At 37.1% G+C, this 19,851-nt stretch overlaps 1 protein-coding gene across 1 annotated transcript in view; it reads left to right on the top strand.

Moving 5' to 3' along the window:
* Positions 1-19,418, top strand: part of LOC145685853 (TNF receptor-associated factor 4-like) — a 45,097-nt gene extending 25,679 nt beyond the window's left edge. The window contains exon 2 of the mRNA XM_081758482.1: positions 15,898-19,418. Coding sequence (XP_081614608.1) covers positions 16,088-17,617 — 1,530 coding nt within the window. The 5' untranslated portion in view covers positions 15,898-16,087 and the 3' untranslated portion in view covers positions 17,618-19,418. The remainder of the gene's footprint in view (positions 1-15,897) is intronic.
* Positions 19,419-19,851: the final 433 nt, after the last annotated feature.

Here is a 19,851-nt window from a genome sequence, read left to right as displayed (position 1 = left end):
AGTTGTAGTTTTAGATTTAAGTTTTTAGATGTAAGTTTTAGATGTAAGTTTTTATGATTTTAAATGTCATAAAAGCATATTCAGTCTCACTTTAACATTGTAGTTAGGGGAATACTTTGCGCCGTCTAACTTTGTATAATTAGCTGGCTTCTTCTGCGCTGGTCAAAAATATTTGGAGGGAGGAAAATGCGCCAGAAGTAAAAGCAAGAACTATTGAAAGAAAATGCTCTTATCATCTACAATATATTTTATCCCGAACACTGTATCATTAATAAAAATCTCATTGTCAGTAACTGTAAAACCTTTATTAGGAACAACTTTGGTAAGACTTATCACTCGCTTAATCAAATGTTTATACTGAGGAAAAGGAAACCGTTCTCTAAAATGTTGTGGAAGAGGTTCTGGAGCTGTTTCGATTTCAAACTCCTTTATACATTTTAATCTTATGCCGTCCTTAACGGTCTTCCACCAAAATAGAGATACACCATCTGGTCTCTTCTTAGGAATATTTGGGTATTTCTGTATTAAGTTCAGTTCTTTCTTTGTGAGAATATATGTTTCAAAAGCTCTAAACTCAAAATCATCACCTACTTCTTCAACTTCACTATTGTTATATTTCTCTCTTTTCTTTTTATTATAGCATGCTTTGCACTCATTGCGTCTTGTATTACCATTTCTAGAGAACTCTTGGTATTGTTTTAATTCGTTACAAGTAATGCACTTCTTCATTTATTAAATATAAAATAGATACTTGTTCTTCACTTTTGCGCATAACGCTACTTCATTCATTTTTATATCTAAATAATCTGGTTCGAAAAAAGGGTCCAAATTGCGCCAGAAGTAACCACCCCTAACTACTATTGTCCGAAAACGGAGAGATTCAATTTAAAGAAATTAGAAGAGAGCCAGGTAAGAGAGGAATACCAGATGGAAGTTTCGAATAGATTCTCGGCTTTAGAAGATTCGGAGTGCACTAGTGTTGAGGATACCTGGATTGAAATTAGAGATACCATTAAAATTTCAGCAAAAGAAAAATTGGGACACGCGGAAATAAGTAAGAACAAACCATGGTTCGAGTAAGAATGCATTAAACTAGCAGAGAAAAGAAAACAGGACACATTACGGTGGCTACAAAATACGAATGAAAGAACTACACAAAATTTTGCAGATACCAGGCGGGAAACTTCCAAAACTTTTAGAACAAAGAAACACGATTTTTTGAAAGCTAAAATTAAAGGAACTTGAAGATAATAGTAAAAATAAAAACATCCGCGACATGTATAAGGGGATCAGTGAATTTAAGAAAGGCTATCAACCTCGTGCTTATATATTAAAGACATCTGACGGTACAGTTCTCACTGATACGAATAGCATCTTAAATAGATGGAAATATTTTTTGACCATTTGATTAACATGCAACCAAAAACTAGTGTGCGTGAAGAAAAGGAGATACTCACCGCAGAACCGTATATTCCAGAACCCAACCGAATAGAAGTAGAAACCGCTATAAAGAAAGTAAAGAAACACAAATCTTCGGGTGTAAATGAAATTCCGGCTGAGTTAATTTTAGCTGGAGGCGAAAAATTGTGGAACAAGATACACAAACTCATTCTCCTTATCTGGAACAAGGAAGAATTGCCACAAGAGTGGAAAGAATCAATCATTGTTCCAATTCAGAAGAAAGGCGACAAAACTGAATGTAATAATTATCGAGGCATTTCTCTTCTGTCAACATCCTATAAAATCCTTTCAAATATTCTATTAGCAAGATTGGTTCCATACGCAGATGAAATTATTGGGGATTATCAATGCGGATTTGGACGAAGTCGATCAACTATCGACCAAATATTTACCATTCGCCAAATACTGGAAAAAAGTGGGAATACAATACCCCGGTACATTAACTATTTATTCATTTTAGAAAGGCGTACGACTCGGTTAGGAGAGAAACATTATACAACGTTCTTACAGAACTTGGAATACCGAGAAAGCTAATTAGATTAATTAAAATATGATTAAATGAGTTTCAAAGTAAAGTCCGGGTAGGACAATTTTTGTCCACAAACTTTCACGTCGAAAATGGCCTGAAACAAGGAGATGCGTTGTCTCCATTATTATTTAACTTTGTTCTTGAATACGCTATAAGGACAATCAAAGATAGCAACCAGGGCCTAGATTTGAACGGATGCAGAGATCTTATTTAACGCTTGCAAGGACATGGATTTAGAAGTAAATGCAGAGAAAACTAAATACATGGAAGTGCGTCGGGACCGTAATACAGCAAATTATGGATGCGTTAAAATATTAAATAATACTTTTGATAAAATGGATAGTTTCAAATATCTAGGATCAATATCAACAGAGGAAAATCATATTCACGAAGAAATTAAATGTCGACTAAAAGCAGGTCATTCGTGTTACTATTCGGTTCAAAATCTCTTGTTGTCGCGAATTCTGTCGAGGAATTTGAAGCTTAAAATATAGAAAATTATAATCATGCCTGTTGTTCTGTATGGTTGCGAAACATGGTCGCTTACTCTGAGGGAAGAACATAGACTGAAACAATTTGAGAACAAGATCCTGAGATGAATATTCGGACCCAAGAGAAACGGGAATGGGGAATGGCGGAAACTTCATAACGAGGAACTACATAATTTATACCGTTTACCCAACATTGTTAAGGTCATCAAGTCTAGGAGGCGTAGGTGGACAGGTCATGTAGCTAGAATGGAAGAAAGAAGAAATGCTTTGAAAGTCTTTACTGGAAGATCAATCGGAAAACAACCATTAGGGGACCTAGGCGCGGATGGGAGGACAATATTAAGATGGATCTCCCAGAGATTGGAATACAAAGTAGAAACTGGATGCAGTTAGCTAAGGATGGAGTCAGTGGAGAGCTTTTGTGAACGCGGCATTGAACCTCCGGTTTCATAGGCCATAAAGTTAGTTAGTTAGTGTCAAATTATTATTTCCCAGAAGTTGGAGAAGGAAGGTGTTCTGCAGAAGAAACACTTTGTCAAGCTTGTAACTTCAAACTCCTACATTGAATTGGCGATGACACATTGAGAAGATGTGAAGCAGTGTTTCTCTCCTCAGAGGGTGGGCAGATAGAAAATATATATGAAAACCAGAACAAGATGAGAAAAATGACACTTTCAAATTGTGTTCATGTCGAGTGTTAAGAAACCAAGTTTGACATAGATACACACACATTTCCTTTTTTCTCTTAATACTAAAAAAATCCTATAAAAAGGATATGAGGGAGCTCATTAGTACTAGATTGCTCACTACTAGTGCGTAGATCTGGTTTAATTCCAGGCATGGTAATATGCTTCCTTCCTTGTATGCTTCCTTCTTATGTCTTACTTATTTGTCTGTAAAAAAGGTAAATATTTATTAAAGCAGATAATATACAAAATCAATCCTACAAGTCATTGTTCAAAAATTCGACTTTAAACAATATAAGGAATACATGCATATTTATACTTGATATATACTTGATGGAATATACAGCATACGCTGCTGATTTACACTATTGAAGTGGCCGACGGCAGGGTGTCAAACACTGGGGTTGCCAATTCAACTATCCCACCGTAAGTCACTTACTGAAGGGGCTGTCAGCGACGCGTATCTCAACCGTAGGTTTCCAGAATTAGGCTGAAGGATTAATTAGCTAAAATAGCATATTGCTTGATCATAATTATTTTAAAGGAATCGCCTGACAGGTAAACTTAGACTTCCTGAGGTATCTCACAGTTGATACCAATTTCATAAGGTGGAGAGATGGTCTGTTACGTTCGAATAACTGTCAACCAACAATTAACTAGAACAAAATGTTAATGAGAATTTAAAATAGCACCAATGTGTAGGTGTCTCTCAAATATATACCAGTTGAAGTGGTGGTATTCGACCGTTACCGACGAGTTGAAGCGGCTGACGGTGGGAAGGAAACTTAATTTGAACACGATGGCCGAAAGGAACAACAAAGTCTATCGCCGAGAAGTAATTATTTGTACTGGGACGACAACCTTGCTCAATATTGCATGCACGAGCAATTTATACATAAAAAATTTAATTAGGCAAGATTAATGACAATGGAAATGAATTTGATTTAATAACGTAATTACTCAGACCATGAAATTATAATTGAAAAGAGACTGTCAGGCTCTGACTATTCTTAGTCAACAATAGCAACATGTAATTAACTAACATCATAAAATAAGTTTGTTTAGTAATAAGTTTCGAGTCAATCAAAACAAATCAACGGACGAGATATTTGTCGCCAGCAACGAAGTTTAGACGGATCACCTTAATGACAAAATTACAGATTTAATACAGACACTAGGCGCATGAAATAACTTATGATCTCGTAATTGAATGCAAACGAGAGACGCAACAAAATCAGAACAGTGAATAAATATATCATTTACTCACCCTGCAGCTGAAAAGGGGTGTGGTGATAACAACGTCTGGAACGTCGTCAGATCGTGTCGAAGATGATGGTGAGCGAAGCAATAGTTGTTATCTAGAAGAAAACCATCATTCCGAAAGGTGAAACGAAGTCCAAAAGGCCGGAGCGGTTGATCTTCCAGTGGCGTAGCCGATTTCCTTCAGAGAGGTCAAATTCATAACTACAACAGGAATCACACGGACGAGAACGCCTGGATGAAGCTGGACTCACGGGACACAAGGTGATGTTAATCCTTGCAGCTTTCCAGACACAGGAGTCACTTTGGCACGGTAACTTTTCAACAGATGTAAACGAGAAGTAAGTCCACAAGAAGATCGATGACAGGGTAAGATAGTTTCCATGATTGAGCGACGACAAAGGTTCGCTGATATTCGAAGGCAAATTAAGAGAAAGAATTGCTTAATGAATGAGATAATATGGTTTATAGGTGTTGAATAACAGGAACGCCATGTTAGATAAAGAATGAGTTTTTATTGCTGGTTGCCAAGATACAACACAGAGGAATTTTTGAAGTAATTCAGTTCATACAATTGACTCAGAAACTAGAGTCTGAATTTTTAGAAGCGTTAGAGTCTCTAGCAGTGGCGTATGTGCTGGTCCTGCATAATTAAGAATGCAGTGTGATATAAAAAGGGAGTAAGCGCAGTTCAAGTTAATGTATCAGACGTTAACTGCCAGAGTGTTTGTCCTTAGGGATTTGAAGTAAGATTTCAGCAAACAATAAAGTTGTTAGTAATTGTCACACACACTGAATGTCGGGTAGTACACTAATGGAGAACGAAGATGAGTGGAGTTCTCTCACTGAGGAGGTGTAGTAACGCGCTGAGAAACTACGTAATAATTTCTTTCTCTCAATGACTAATAACTAAAGTTAAAGTTCCAGAAAAAACGTAGAAGTTCGGGGGGCGTGGGACAGAGTCCTGGCCTAAAGAGTGGCTTGAGACCCTAAAGAGCTTCAAGCACGAAATTCGTTCCTTGCAAAGTGCAGATGGTAATCCCCCACAAAACGAGCTTGCATAGCTGTTCTGTCTTGAGGAAAGATTTCCACACGGCCCTAATCACAGGCGTGGAGTAAGAAGTATCCTTCTCTGATATTACACATTCGTGTTAAAATAGGATATTTGTCTATTTCGGACTGAGTGTAAATTATGTTAATGATAGTTGTGAGAGGTAATTCGGATTTCCGCACATAAACCGAAGTTTAACTGACCTAAGCCTTCGGCGTCTTCTATAATAAAATATTCAAATTAAAGTTCAATAGGTAAAAACTGACATCTGCTACAAAATCGAGTTTTGGCCGGAAATTACAAATTATAAGGTGACATACACAGCTGTACACATGAATCAAACCAATAAATACAGTATCTAAAATAGACAAGTATATGAGGTTCAAGTGTCACGAATGGCGACAAAACATTAATTATGCGTCTACGAAATGTTACTAGAACACTTGTATTGAAACAGAAAAAATAGTAGCATTCAGAAAATACACGGAGCACATATAGATTATCACAGAGCTGGAATATATTGTACACATGCACAGTGAATCATAGGTCAAAAGGTTAGAGCTTAATTTTCTTTCCCTCGATTGCATGAACATGGGGAAAGAGAAAAATGAAATGAGATGACTCTCATGTAATGTTACAGAATACATAGCTTTGGATTTTAGTTTTCACTAAGTTGTATCAAACTGAATTAAGGGAAGTTCCCCAAACAGTACGCACTTAGTCTTTAAACACGTAACGAAGAAAAGGGAAATCACCCAGAGTGATAATTTCTATCACAAATCTTTATTCATTCCTTAAGGTTAAAATTGGAGGCAAATATAAAGACAGTGACGCAATAGTTACAACAATAGACGCATTGTTATAAAAGAATGCATTTGCGCACTCTTGAAGGACTATGCCTCTAAGAGTACGCAATGTGTCCTCCAAGAGTACGCATTTGCTATGTGGGAAAATACTATTACAAGGCAGCAAATGAAGATGACATTACACAATTCGAAGAAAATTATGACAGAAACACGGAAAGAGGTACAAAGTTTTTTGTTTTTGCGAGAAGTTGATATAAATGAATACACATATAAATGTAACATCAAAAGTATTCAAATTCTTGATAATGAGGGAAACCAAAAGATTAACCTAGGCCTAGAAAGTGCAATTACAAAATAAAATTGAAAACTGCCAAATTATACCAAAGTATAATTGACACTGCCTTTAAACTAAACAGAAACTTATATGCGCAAATAAAACAAATAGAAACATTATAATGAAATTGTGCATCTGAAACCTAACATTTTTATGATCATTAGCAGCTGTCACATTAAAAAAACCACGAGGCCCTCATAATTTGAACAGGCCTCATGCCACCAGTTTCTGTAGGCGTGACACTGCTCCTAATCCTCGATTATGGGTTCCGTGTACTGCTCATCACATCCATTGACCATCCATTTGTCTCATTTAGCTGCAAAGGCAGTCTTCAGAGGTCCAAACCCCTTGTCAATGGGCTGCAGCATGTGACTTGCATGCGGAGGAAGAGAAAGAAAGGTAATGTATTTATCTCTACAATACAGCACTGCTTCCAAAGTGCAGTGTGTGGTGTGGTTATCAAGAACGAGCAACACTTCATCATTCTGAGTTGGCATCACGAGGTGAGAGAAATGTTTCAACCAATCCAAAAAAGTTCGTTGGTTATGTATCCAGAATCTGAGACCAGAGGTAAAGTTCCTGCAGGTCCATCCTCATACAACACTATTTTCCTTCTATTTCTGGAAAATATGATGGATGGAGACACGTAAACTCCAGTTGGAGACGTAACAGACAACAGTAATTGTCTGTTCCCTCTCACCAGACACAACTTTACCCACATGTCTTTTACCGGTTGGCGAAAGTACTTTTGGAATTTTATTTGGGAGAGTTAAAATTTCATTTTCATCCATATTAAACATTCTATGGGACAGAAATTGTTTGTCTTGTAACACTGCCTGAGAGTTGCTGAAGAATATCGTATATTAAGTTTTGTTGAAGCCAATTATTCTTCCAAGGCTGCACTTCTCCAGTGAGCTCAATATTAAGTTATTATTCCTTTTGCAAAGTGCATATATCCAATTCTTTCCGGCTTTCTTCTTCTCTCTGTTGAAGTTGTGTTGATGGGATTTCTCTCTATATAGCGAAACGCAAGGACCATCAGTTGTTGGCATGTGATACCGTAAAGTATGGAGTCAAGGTCCCTTACGTGCTGAGCCAATTCCTGTTCTTGCACAGGGCTGAATGTTTGCTTTATCCGTGGCAGACACGTTGGGACAGTACCCTGGAAAAATTAAAAAAAAAAAAAAAAAAAAACATGGAACTATTGCTAAACAAAAACCATTTAAAAATTCATTGCAGTATGTTAGTAAAATTATAAGATTCTTTTCTAAGGTTAGTTCGCATGCAGTAGGTTCAAATTTGTCATTACCAGATCCTGAAAATAATCATACCCACTTTTCTGAGATTTTTTCCTACTTCATTCATTTCAGGAATAGCGTAATGACACATTGCTATAATGTAAATCATTGGTGATTCACATTAGTATTGCTTTAGTGAGCCGTGTAAATCGCCGGCGATTCACATCATACCTAGGCCAACCTACTTTCTTGAACCATGCGAATCAACAGCGATGCAAATCGCTAGTGTTTATATTAGAGAAACCTATTTATTTTGCCTCAAAGTAAACCTGTAGTGTCAGAATGGGAAACAAATCTGACAAAGAGTTCTCTGATATTCAAATTCAATTATCTACACAGTCCTCCAAGACTTCGAAGGTAAAGTAGAGAAAATAGTTTATTATACTTACCTCTTCCTCCGTTTTTACGCTGTTGGTAATTTTCCTGGAATCTAGGCGTGATTATATGTATCCTATATATAAAAGTAACCAAGAAAGTTCTCTCGCTTTTTCACTTACCACCTTCGAACAGCGATATCTCACGTAAGACGTATCTGGGAGATCAAAATTAGTCCCCATCAGTATCGACGACACCCTGCTAACGTTCTGGGAGGCCATGGAGTCCATCGCAGTACAACATGGTGGGCCGTGAAGCGAATAAGGTATCAAGTGCATTTGGTACCTCTATTAGGGATTAAAATTGGCGTAGTCTAAGGTGATTGTCCAAGGAATGGAACGGGTGATACTCCGTCTGTGCAATGTCCGGCGAGTATGGCGGATGCAATAGTGTGTCGCATCCAAGGCATAGAGTTCCGGGTCATCCTAGCCACATGGGGCTTAGCGTTGTCCTGTAAGCGGAGGACCCTTTGCGATTCAGAAGTGCTGGCTCCAGAATTTAGAGTTTTTCTTGAACACGGCTCAATTGTTGAAAGTACACAGTTGCATTGATGCTCTGACCAGCTTGTAGCAGTTCCCGATGCACGATGTCGCGAGCAGTCTGCCAAAAACACATGAGTACGTTCTTCTGCTGCAATGCTGGTTTCAGCTGTTTCGGAACCGGTTCATGAGATACTAACCAACGATGACGGCGCCATGTAGCTTCGTATAGGACCCACTTCTCATCGCATGTGAATACCCTGTCCAGAAACGGCTCGTTTCTCAGACAAGAAAGCAAAGAAATACAGGTATTTGCTCGCATTGCCTTCTGACCCGGAGTCAAATCTTGTGGGACCCATCAACTCAACTTGTAGTGCTTCCGAAGTTGATGGATGTGCTACCGAATGGTTTCCCCACTCACACCGAATTGTAGTCCCAGTTTGTCACTTGTCTGGCCAGTCTTAGCCTCAATTGCTGTCTAAAGATTTTCATTTTGTAAACGTATTGGTCTTCTGGCACGTGGTGCGTCTTCGAGTGTTTCTTGTTGAACCACCGCTGCACTATCCGCATAGTCACAACACCCTGACCAAAGGCCTGGCATATCTTCCGCCCGCTGCAGCGGCGTTTGATCCCAGTTTGAACTGGTACAGCATACACGTCCTTATGACGCTCTGTGGAGGCCCGTGTTCACTCTGTCGTTACGCAATTTCACGGTCTAACTGAACTGCCACACTTAGGTAGTATGTTGGATAAACCCCCACCAACAACTGACCTTCGCCTTATATCCTTTCTCATTCAACTCACGGTGTGAGGGTCAATTGAATCAGACCTCCACAAAAAGCGACAGAACCTTCTTGGTTACCTTTATATAACCACTTTAAGATTTCAATTATGACCGGACGGTATCATTAAAAGGATCCAGTAGTTTATGAGTTAAATAAGACCAAGCATTCATTCATACATACATCCGTGGAGTCAGAGATTTATTTGTAAGGGAAAAAGGTAAGGAACTTCCTTTTTTAGAGTTTTCTTTCCTTGGCTGTATGGTTAATCCTATCTTCCCGAGTGACAAGGATGCAGAGACGCATGGCGGCCTTGCAGTAGAGTGATTAGTTGCTTACCTATAATTAAGGAGTGTCTTGCTCAATCCTAAGGAATGTAATCATGTTAATAATATCATGGTCGCGTTTTTTGTAGGTTTTTCCATTTCTCATTTTTACTCTACAAAAATTTCCATGCTCAAGATGCACACAAAGAGGTTACGATGCTAAGTGCGTCTTCAGAGTTTAAGGGAGACACAAGTGTCTGTTAAATTTATATAAAAAAACTTCAATTTATTCAAGAATATTGTAGCTAAATCAAGTGCTCATTGGTAAGGAAGAATGTGATTGGAAGTCAGAACTAGTGCTTCTCATGAGACGAGAAATAAGAGTTTCCCATTACGCCTTGTAAGTAAAGTTTTTAAAACGTCAAATCTCAGCTCCATTCTTAAGAATATTTTAACGTCTCGTCTCGATTCTCGGATAACGTTTGTGATCTTGTCTCGTCTCTTCTGATAAATTTTATACAAAATATGTGTCCTGAGTTTCTTTTTTAAATTTTATCTAGAAGTTATCAAAATATTTTCGTTTACTAAAATCAAATCACGAGAAAAATTAAATTCTTTTGACAATTGTCATGTTTCTTGTTTCGTCTCAAATACGAAAATATACTTCTCATCTCGATTTCGAGACTAGAATAGAGATATGAGAAATGTCTCGTCATCTAAGGATCAGTAGACAGAACCATTGAGAAAGTCTTCACGTATGTTTTGCTATTGAGGAGGGCATAAAAGAAGAATTTAGGGATGTAGCGTCATTAATCTTAGGGGCAGAGGGATGGGCATTCTTGAGGTAATCTTCCGTTTTTATTAAACGTATATCCCCTTTAACCTGCACGACATTATTATGAACCCTAAACTAAATATTTCATTTCGTAGCCTGGAAACATTTCTCAATTCTCAAATTTTTCTGAACATTTTTTAAAGTTTCGCATTCTAGAAATAATCACGGTGTTGTGTTCTCTGCATTACATTTGTTATTATAATTCCCATCCATTGTTTCTATAGACTATCAGATACGGAAAGATATTTAGTATTAACAATATGATAAAACTCCTTTTAACATGTGATTGTTTTCCATTCCCTCCTCTGAAGCAAACTTAAATTTGCTTATATTTGATAAATTTGCCGAATTTCGTTTGCCTACAAACTTACTTAGAGAACGTACAGTTGTGTTCGGAACCTTCCTGGCTATCAAGCTCTCTTTGCAAAACTTTGTATTCTCGCGCACAGCGGGAATTAAATCAAACAAACCTGGGTACACTTTGATCAATTTGAGGTATATATTGAGAGTCAAAGTATTAGAATTCACTACATATAGTTACCTGAATATGGCCATCTCAAGAAACGTGAGTAGGCAAGATGTTTTAAACAAGAATCTATGGTAACATTATAAGTGTGTGTGTTCATGAGAAAGTTATATATGTATAAGAAATTTTCTATACTTTCCTACCATTTGTTAACGTAAGGAAATACTGTAAAATATAAAAAAAATGTCAAGATATTTTAACCGTACATCACACAAAATGGGTTAAAGCATCTAAATGCGTCGTAGGAAATAAATTACATAGCGTATATTTACACTTATGCGGAGTAACGTATCACTTCAGTAATAAATGCTTTCTACGAGGGCCATCCGGAAAGTGGTACCCGTTTGTGCAATAAAGACACAGTAGTACATATTAACAAATATACACATTTTTATTGGAAAGAGCATGCTTTACATTACTTCTCCACATAATCACCAAGCAAATTGAGGCATTTGTCATACCATGTGACGAGTTTTTGTATTCGAGCGTCATAGTCCTCCCCCGCCAGCGTATCGAGATACGTAGTCACGCCTCGTTTAAGTTCTTCATCGCTGCCAAATCTTTTTCCCGCCAGAAAGTCTTTAAGCATCGTAAAGAGATGAAAATCCGAAGGGGCCAAGTCCGGGCTGTACGGTGGATGGGCGAAGGTTTCCCACTTGAATTGCTGCAGAAGTTGTTGTGTTTTCGCAGCTGCATGGTGCCTCGTATTGTCATGAAAGAGAATGACGCCTGTAGACAACAGTCCTTGCCGTCGATTTCGTATTGCCCGCCGTCATTTCTTTAAAGTTTCAAAATACGCATTAGCATTAATTGTGTCTCCACGGGCCTTAAAATCAACGAGCAGTACACCGTCGTCGATATGGTTGCCATGAGTTTCCTGGTGGACGGAACTGTCTTGATTTTTATTGGTTTCGTTTGTCAATGAGCGTGATGCCACTCCATGGACTGTCGTTTACTCTCAGGTAATGCATAACAAACCCATGTTTCGTACCCTGTAATGATGCGATTCAGGAAAGAGTCTCTTTCATCGGAATAACGTCCCAGAAACGTCAGTGCTGCAGCCATACGCTTGGTTTTGTGCTCATCTGTGAGCATGCGAGGGACCCACCTTGCACAGATTTTTGAATAATGCAGATGGTCTTTGACAATTTCATGAACAATTGTTCGAGACACATTAGGAAAATGTTCACAGAGTTCATCAATTGTGACGCGCCAATCGTTCCTCACGCATTCGTCTACTGACCTCAGCAGTTCGTCTGTAATGACAGATGGTCTCCCTGAACGTTCCTCGTCGTGTGTACTCCCCCTCTCCAGGTTGAAATTGCTACATCAGCGCCGAACACATGACTCGTCCATCACATTGTCTCCATACACCTCCTTTAATTGGCGATTAATTTCACAAGGTCGAACGTTTCGTGCACTAAGAAATTTAACCACGGCCCTCACTTCACAACTGGCGGGGTTCTCAATTCGTTTTATCATTATAAACTAGGCCTGTCCATGAATTGGCTCCCGGAGCCGAAGCGTGAGCGAGCACGAGCGAAGATAAGAACAGGTGAACACAGCTTCGCCCCTTCCACTGCATCCGATAAGTGTTGCCAACCACACATGATGGCAAAAAACCTACGGCCAAGCCTGGTCAGAAATTCGCACGATGTTGAAGCATTGAGCAGACGCAAGCGTGAAATGTGCAGATGTGCTCTACCCCTCTCCATTTCGAAAGCAGTGACGCGAAAACACTGCAGGAAATAAAATTGGTATTTTTTTATTTTATTTTATTTTATTTTATTTTATTTTATTTTATTTTATTTTATTTTATTTTGGTCGAGGAAGACGCATGATAGTGTTACAGTTAGCGTTGAAGTAACTAACAAATGAACAAGAAAGAAAGAAAGAAAGAAACTAATATTAAACATGTCAGCTTACAGACGTAACAACGACTGCAAAAATCGGAAACGAATTGTTTCAGACCTTTTTAGCTTGCTTACACAATTCGTGACGTTGTATTACATTAGCACTCAGTCTGTAACTTGTCACTCGCTTCACGTTTCCTAAGTTGTAAACGCCTTTCGTTCCTAGATTGATAGCTGAACGACGGGAGATTGAAAATAATAATAATAATAATAATAATAATAATAATAATAATAATGCGTATTATTATTATTATTATCAGTAGTAGTAGTAGTAGTAGTAGTAGTAGTAGTAATAGTAATAGTAATAGTATTCGGACTAAAGAGGGATGAAAATGGGGATTGGAGGAAATTCATAATGAGGAATTGCATAGTTTATACCGCTCACCTAACATTGTTAGGGTCATTAGGTGCAGAAGGCTCAGGTGGGCAGGCCATGTAGCCAGAATGGAAGAAATTAGAAACGCTTTCATAATTTTAACTGAAAACCCAATTGGAAGAAGACCACTAGGAAGACCTAGGCGTAGATGGGAAGACAATATTAAGATGGATCTTGTAGAAATAAGAGTACAGAGTAGAAACTGGATCCAGTTGGCTAAGGACAGAAGTTAAAATGAAATGAAATCTTTGAGTTTTACGTCCTACGGTTATGCCGGTTAGGCTAAAGGAGACGGTGATGATGAGTGATGAATGAAATGGTGGAATGAAGAAAGTGGGAGGAAACGAGAGAACCCCGAGAAAACCCACGCACACGGTGTTTGTCCACCACAAAGTTCACTTGGCGGGGGCTGGGATCGAACCCGGGTGAACGCTCTACCACTGAGCCACCGCGGCCCCCAGGACAGAAATTAGTGGAAATATTTTGTAAACGCGGCATTGAACCTTCGGGTTCCATAGGGCATATAGTTAGTTAGTTAGTTAATTATTATTATCTAAAAGAAACGTTCAAATATTGTTAAGAGACAATTACACAGAAGAACTGAGTTCCGACCAAACACTAATTTGCCGGAAGGAAATTCCAGTACAGTCCAGCCCACTTTAAGCGTTATCCATGCAACCCACGTTTCATGTTCAAGATATTGGGAATAATTGTTCGTATCATTCAGTTGGAACGTTTCCTTCCGATTTTACGCTGTTACAGTAGGCCTACAACATTGAGACTTTCAAAATCAATCAGTAACTATCGAAGAAAGACAAGCGTATAGCTTCAGTCGTTGATATGATTTAACATTCTTTTTCACTTTTAACAAGCCACCGGCAAGCAACCAGCCAGGGACAATATATTTTTCGTTATTAAAAAGACACTTCTTGTTTAAAAAAAAAAAAAAACTGGACACTTAAAAATGGAAACTCTCTTTGGCTCTCTTAATATTTTGTTTGATTCTTTGCGATCAAAGTAACTTTAAAAGTGGAGTAAGAAATACTATTCTTCCTATTGATAGTGTAATAGTGGCTTCTAATCTCCACAACCAACCCCTTGCTAAGCCTATTCGTACACACATACATTTATAAGCTAATTTTCTGGAGATAATACTTAGATAATTACAAACAAGTGCTACAGTATATATATATATTTTTTTTTTTGTATCAACAGATTCTCTCTTTTCCTAAAAAGCGAAACAACATAATATAACAAACCCACACTCGGATTAAGAACTTGATAATATATATATATATATATATATATATATATATATATATATATATATATATATATATATATCTTGAAAACCGGTTTTCCATTGGCCAAACTAGCAAATTTTTATAAATGTAAGCGTTGGTTTGGTTCCACCACATTCTTCTTTAACAAAAGAAAAGAAAAAGAAGAAAAGGAACGTATATAGTTTATCATTTGATTGCTGTTACAAGTTTGTGTTGTCTATAGTTAACGGATACTACATTGTAAAAAACACTTTACACTAAATGGCAATCAGTTACCATACATACTTTTTTTATTTGGTAGGCTAGTGATTACCGCCAAGGTTGACAACACTTCCGCTCCTCGAAGGACGAAACCCGAAGATGCACGAAGCACGAACAATCGTGTTTGCTCGTAGAATGCTCGTGAGCGTTCACGAGGAGAATTTCCACTATCTGCTCGCCGTGGCCAGGGCTGTTATAAACGATCACAGACACAACACAGGCACTGATAGCGTCACGCAACCTCGCACAGAGCAGGCAGACAAGCCACTCACGCGGTCTGACCTTGCCAAGCGGCTCCCCGAGTCCTCAGCGCTTCATGCGGCGCAAACGGGTACCACTTTCCGGATGGCCCTCGTATGTAATATCTACTGTACAATACAATCTTTTTTTAAAAAAGTGATAGCATTCCCCTCATTTCCGTCGGTATGAAAATTTTACATAAGGCAGTGTCCCTGTATTACTTTTTTTATACTATCAATAATTTTAAACTGAAAGTTGTTCAATTGCACTATTCTATGTTTTGTTTCAACTGTTAGAAACATGCCACGAAAGTGTTGTTATTAATGCTAAATATTTTTAGGGGATCATAACGAGAAAAGTGAAATTCTGTACCTCTGTTAGGAAAAGAGCTCAGGACAAGCGCTCTAACTTAAATTGTGGATCGTGTTCTCAGATTATTCCCACTGAAGAAACACACACCCACTCTTGTCGGAAATAATTGTACGAATAATTGTAGAACTAAACTTGGGAGTCTAATAAAAAGATGAATGACAAATTTAAGTGTGTAAGCACACTTTTATGTTTCTGCTATCGCAATCTTTAAAATAAGAATTATTATTTGAATCAACAAGCAATATTGTTGATATTTTTTTCTTTTTCTTTTAGGTGGGAAATGATATATCACAGAATTTGGTAGTCCACCTATTGCATATACTACACAACTTGACTTGCAAGTTTTCATTTTATAATGCTACAAACAACCACGAAAATGTTTCTGTAGTCTTTCATTTTGAACGCAATAACGTTCCAAAGTTGCAAGGAAATCAAATAAAATTAACACCTGTAATCGAACTTTATGAAATACTCATCATTAGCGACAATGCCCACGTACAAGCTTTGCGAGAATTGCCAAAAGTATATCGAAGGAGACTTGGAAAACCACCAATTATATTGTGTACGTGACGAAGCTCAATCACAGCAATCTGGTACCACTGTCAATAATAATAACGGCTGCATTGGTGAGATTTTTAAATGTGAATTCTGTTCACAAGAATTTGACTCTCAGCAACTATATGCTGATCATGTCGAACAATGTACAACAGAACTCATACAATGTACAAAATGTTCTGTAAAAACACAACGTTTAGACATGTCTGAACATGAAAAGAAACATTCTCAAGAAACTTACTCTGATTGTAATTATTGTGGAAGGAAAATGTCAGAAGTTGATTTAGAATTACACATCCAAATCTGTGAATTTGCCTTAATTCGATGTGAGAAATGTGCTGTAATGGTTCAAAGATTATATAAGGAACATCATATGGAGAATGTTTGCAGTAAGAGAATCGTGAAGTGTGAATATTGTGTTTGTGAAGTAGTGGCTGATATACTTCAAGATCATTTTGATGTGTGTGATTTAATTCCTATTTACTGCGAAAATAAATGTGGAAGGGAAATGCCGCGTAAAGATATGAAGAAACATTTGTTGGGGGAATGTCCTAAAAGACTGGTCATTTGTGAATATTGTAGTGAGGAAATGGAGGCCAAAAATTTGGAAGATCATCATTCGAAGTGTGTGAAATTCCCAGTAGATTGTCCAGAGAATTGTGGCGTAAGTGTTGCAAGAGGGAACACAGATACACATCTTGATGAAGAATGTGTAAAACTCTTTGCTAAATGTAGCTTTGAAAGTGTTGGTTGCAGTTACGAAGGGTTTCCCATTGCATTACGTAAGCATATGCAAGAATCTAATATTCTTCATTCGGAACTTACAAAAGATATGGTAGAGCATCATTCAAAACAGCTGGAAGCCAAAGATATTGCGATTGTAAAGTTAGAGAAGAGGATTGAAACCAAAGATATTGCTTTGGTAAAGTTAGAAGAGAAGCTCAAAGCAATGGAAATGAAATTGATTGAAATAACAACCAAGAGTGATTGCACGTTTTTGTGGAGAATTCCAAATATTTCTGAGAAGCTAAAATTACATACAGAAATGAATCGTTTATACAGTAATTACTTTTATGACTCTCAATATGGGTATAAGTTGAAAGTAGTGTTATATGTCACACCGGTCGAATATATATATAGAAAGTTTCGGCGTGATGATTTATTCCTTTGTATTGTGATATGTTCTGGAGAATATGATGCTCTTTTGCACTGGCCTTTCAAGAAGAAAGTAAATTTTAAACTGATTAATTTAAAAGACAGAAAAGAGGATGTCATTCGTTCTGTTGTGGGTGATGACAGTAGATACTTCGGAAAACCCTTGAATGGTAAAGACAATGATCGTAGGGTCATCATCAAGGATATGCGTTGTCAAGAACTAAAAGACCAAGGTTATATTTCCGATAATGATGAAATGTTTTTGGAGGTAACTGTAAATTAGAAAACTTTGCAAAGCAGTTTAAGCGTAGTAAAAGCATGATCTTATTTGGATTAAGGAAAATGCAGGTTCAACATTTTTATGAATCTAAAAAAGTGCTAGACTCTTCATGTCTACAGCACGTATAATGATGGTACCTAGGTATTAGTAATTTTACATTTTAGATTGTCTGTCCACTATTATATTTTACTTCTAGAATTAGTTAAACTTAGTTTTTCTTAAAATATTATCATTATTTGATAGCCTAAACTACTTTTATACTGTGTTGAAAATCCATTTTGCAGTAACATACCGTATATGTATTTTTAATTAAGAAATTCGTGAAGCACATAAATTGAAGGATTTCCTTTCTTTGTAATTTTTATCCTTATGTCGAAACTTTTAGTCCCACAAGCTTCAATTTCAAATGAACAAAAGCAAATGCGAGGGCTATAACTGCAGGAAGTCTATAATGTTCATGAGTAGAAGATGATTTCGCTTAGTGTCAGGGAAATGTTGAGTGAGAAACTTCACAGGATTCATATAGTCTAAAAGTGGGATAAAAGTGACACTGCTTAAACAACGAAAAAGACGACACAACATAGTGCTGTATATTGTATATATTTAATCCAATAAATAAGGAACAGTAGAAAATTGTAACAATTTTATTGGTCATAATATGAAGAGTAACATACACAACGAACACATAATAAAAGTTTGGGCTCCTTTTGAAGTAAATGCATGCTAATGTCCTCTGCCCGCATGAATGCGCTTTTGGAGGTGTGGCAGTTTGTGCTGTGAAATCTGGTGTACTTCATGATAAATTAATGATTTCAATTTCTCGAGCTTTATTATTATTATTATTATTATTATTATTATTATTATTATTATTATTATTATTACGTTTATTATTAAGAGGAAAAAGCCTCGCCTTCAGGAACAAACAAAGTAATTAGTACTAATATGTTAAATCTGCAGGTGAGGTGGTGAATTAAAATAGCGATCATCTCCACACAATCTAAGAATTGACGGCATCTATCTATTGATAAATGCGCACGATTCCACGAAATTTAGTGCTAGTCCTTATGGATGATTTTCCACCCGAAATTCATTCAATATCCTTACAGAGACTTGTAGACGCAGAACACTTAGAAGACGTCAGTTTGAAAAGAAACTGGTTCTTGTACACTGTATTAAATACGATTGTAACTTTTAACGTCTTTGACAGAGTTAAGTTTTCGCTATTCTTTAATAACGACATATACAACAAGGTGGCAGAAAAGACAACTTCTTCTATGAGGGTGGAAGTTTATATTTGTAATACAGAAATGTTTATTTCCTGCTTTAGAAAGGTAAGAGAATCAGAAAATACCCCACATGCTTCATATGTTTCTTATCATTTCTAATTCCTTCTAAATGACTATGATAATACTTACATATGTTTGGTAACAAATCCCTAGTGTGTTAAATTTCATCAAAAAATTCAATACTTCTAGCAAATCATTCAAATGTAATTTCTCAAAGAGCCGAATCACAAGGTATAAAAATGGCATGAACGAGGAGGTCAGTCTAATATCCTACGGCGACGATCTATTCAACTATGTATTTATTTAGGAAATAAGAAATAGGAACCATGCTGTGGACCATCTTGTTGCCAGATAAAAGATTAAAGGTATTGGTACATACAGTCGCTTTCACAATTAAGTAATCTATATAGAAGGGGCTAATAGGAAGCAGACTTTTCCCGAAGGAGTTCTTAATACCAATACTTTATTTTTAATTATTTGAGCTACATAGCCTACGTAGTTTCTCGTGGTGAAGCAGACTTTTGAATCAAGTGAGTATAATGATAGAATGCGAACACATTAGAAACCTTTTATTGATTTGATGATCTAGCGGTTGATTCAAGAATTCTTGCATAATGCTTGTATTTAGGGAATTTATTTTAAAAATTCACAAATTGATTATGGGACGTTTCCATGTGAAATCAACCAATGAAATGACAAAAACCGACCTGACGACCTTAGATTCTCGTAAAAATTGGTGCACAGCTTTATTACAGTGGGAGATGAAAAAATTCAAAATATTACCTCTCTCCACCTGAAAGTGTCCCTATACAGGGTGTGCAAAAATTAAAAAAAGGCATTTTTCAGTGGCAGTGATTAATAAGAATTGTCATAAAATGGTTAATATATGCACCAGAGAGATGGAACAAACATCATTGAAAAGCCCAAAGGTTTTTCTGCAAGTCGTACTAT

The sequence above is a fragment of the Thermobia domestica genome, chromosome 5 (genome assembly GCF_964235325.1).
Source record: "Thermobia domestica chromosome 5, izTheDome1.hap1.1, whole genome shotgun sequence".
Taxonomy (NCBI): Eukaryota; Metazoa; Arthropoda; class Insecta; order Zygentoma; family Lepismatidae; genus Thermobia; species Thermobia domestica.
This window is presented reverse-complemented; position numbering and strand designations above follow the sequence as displayed.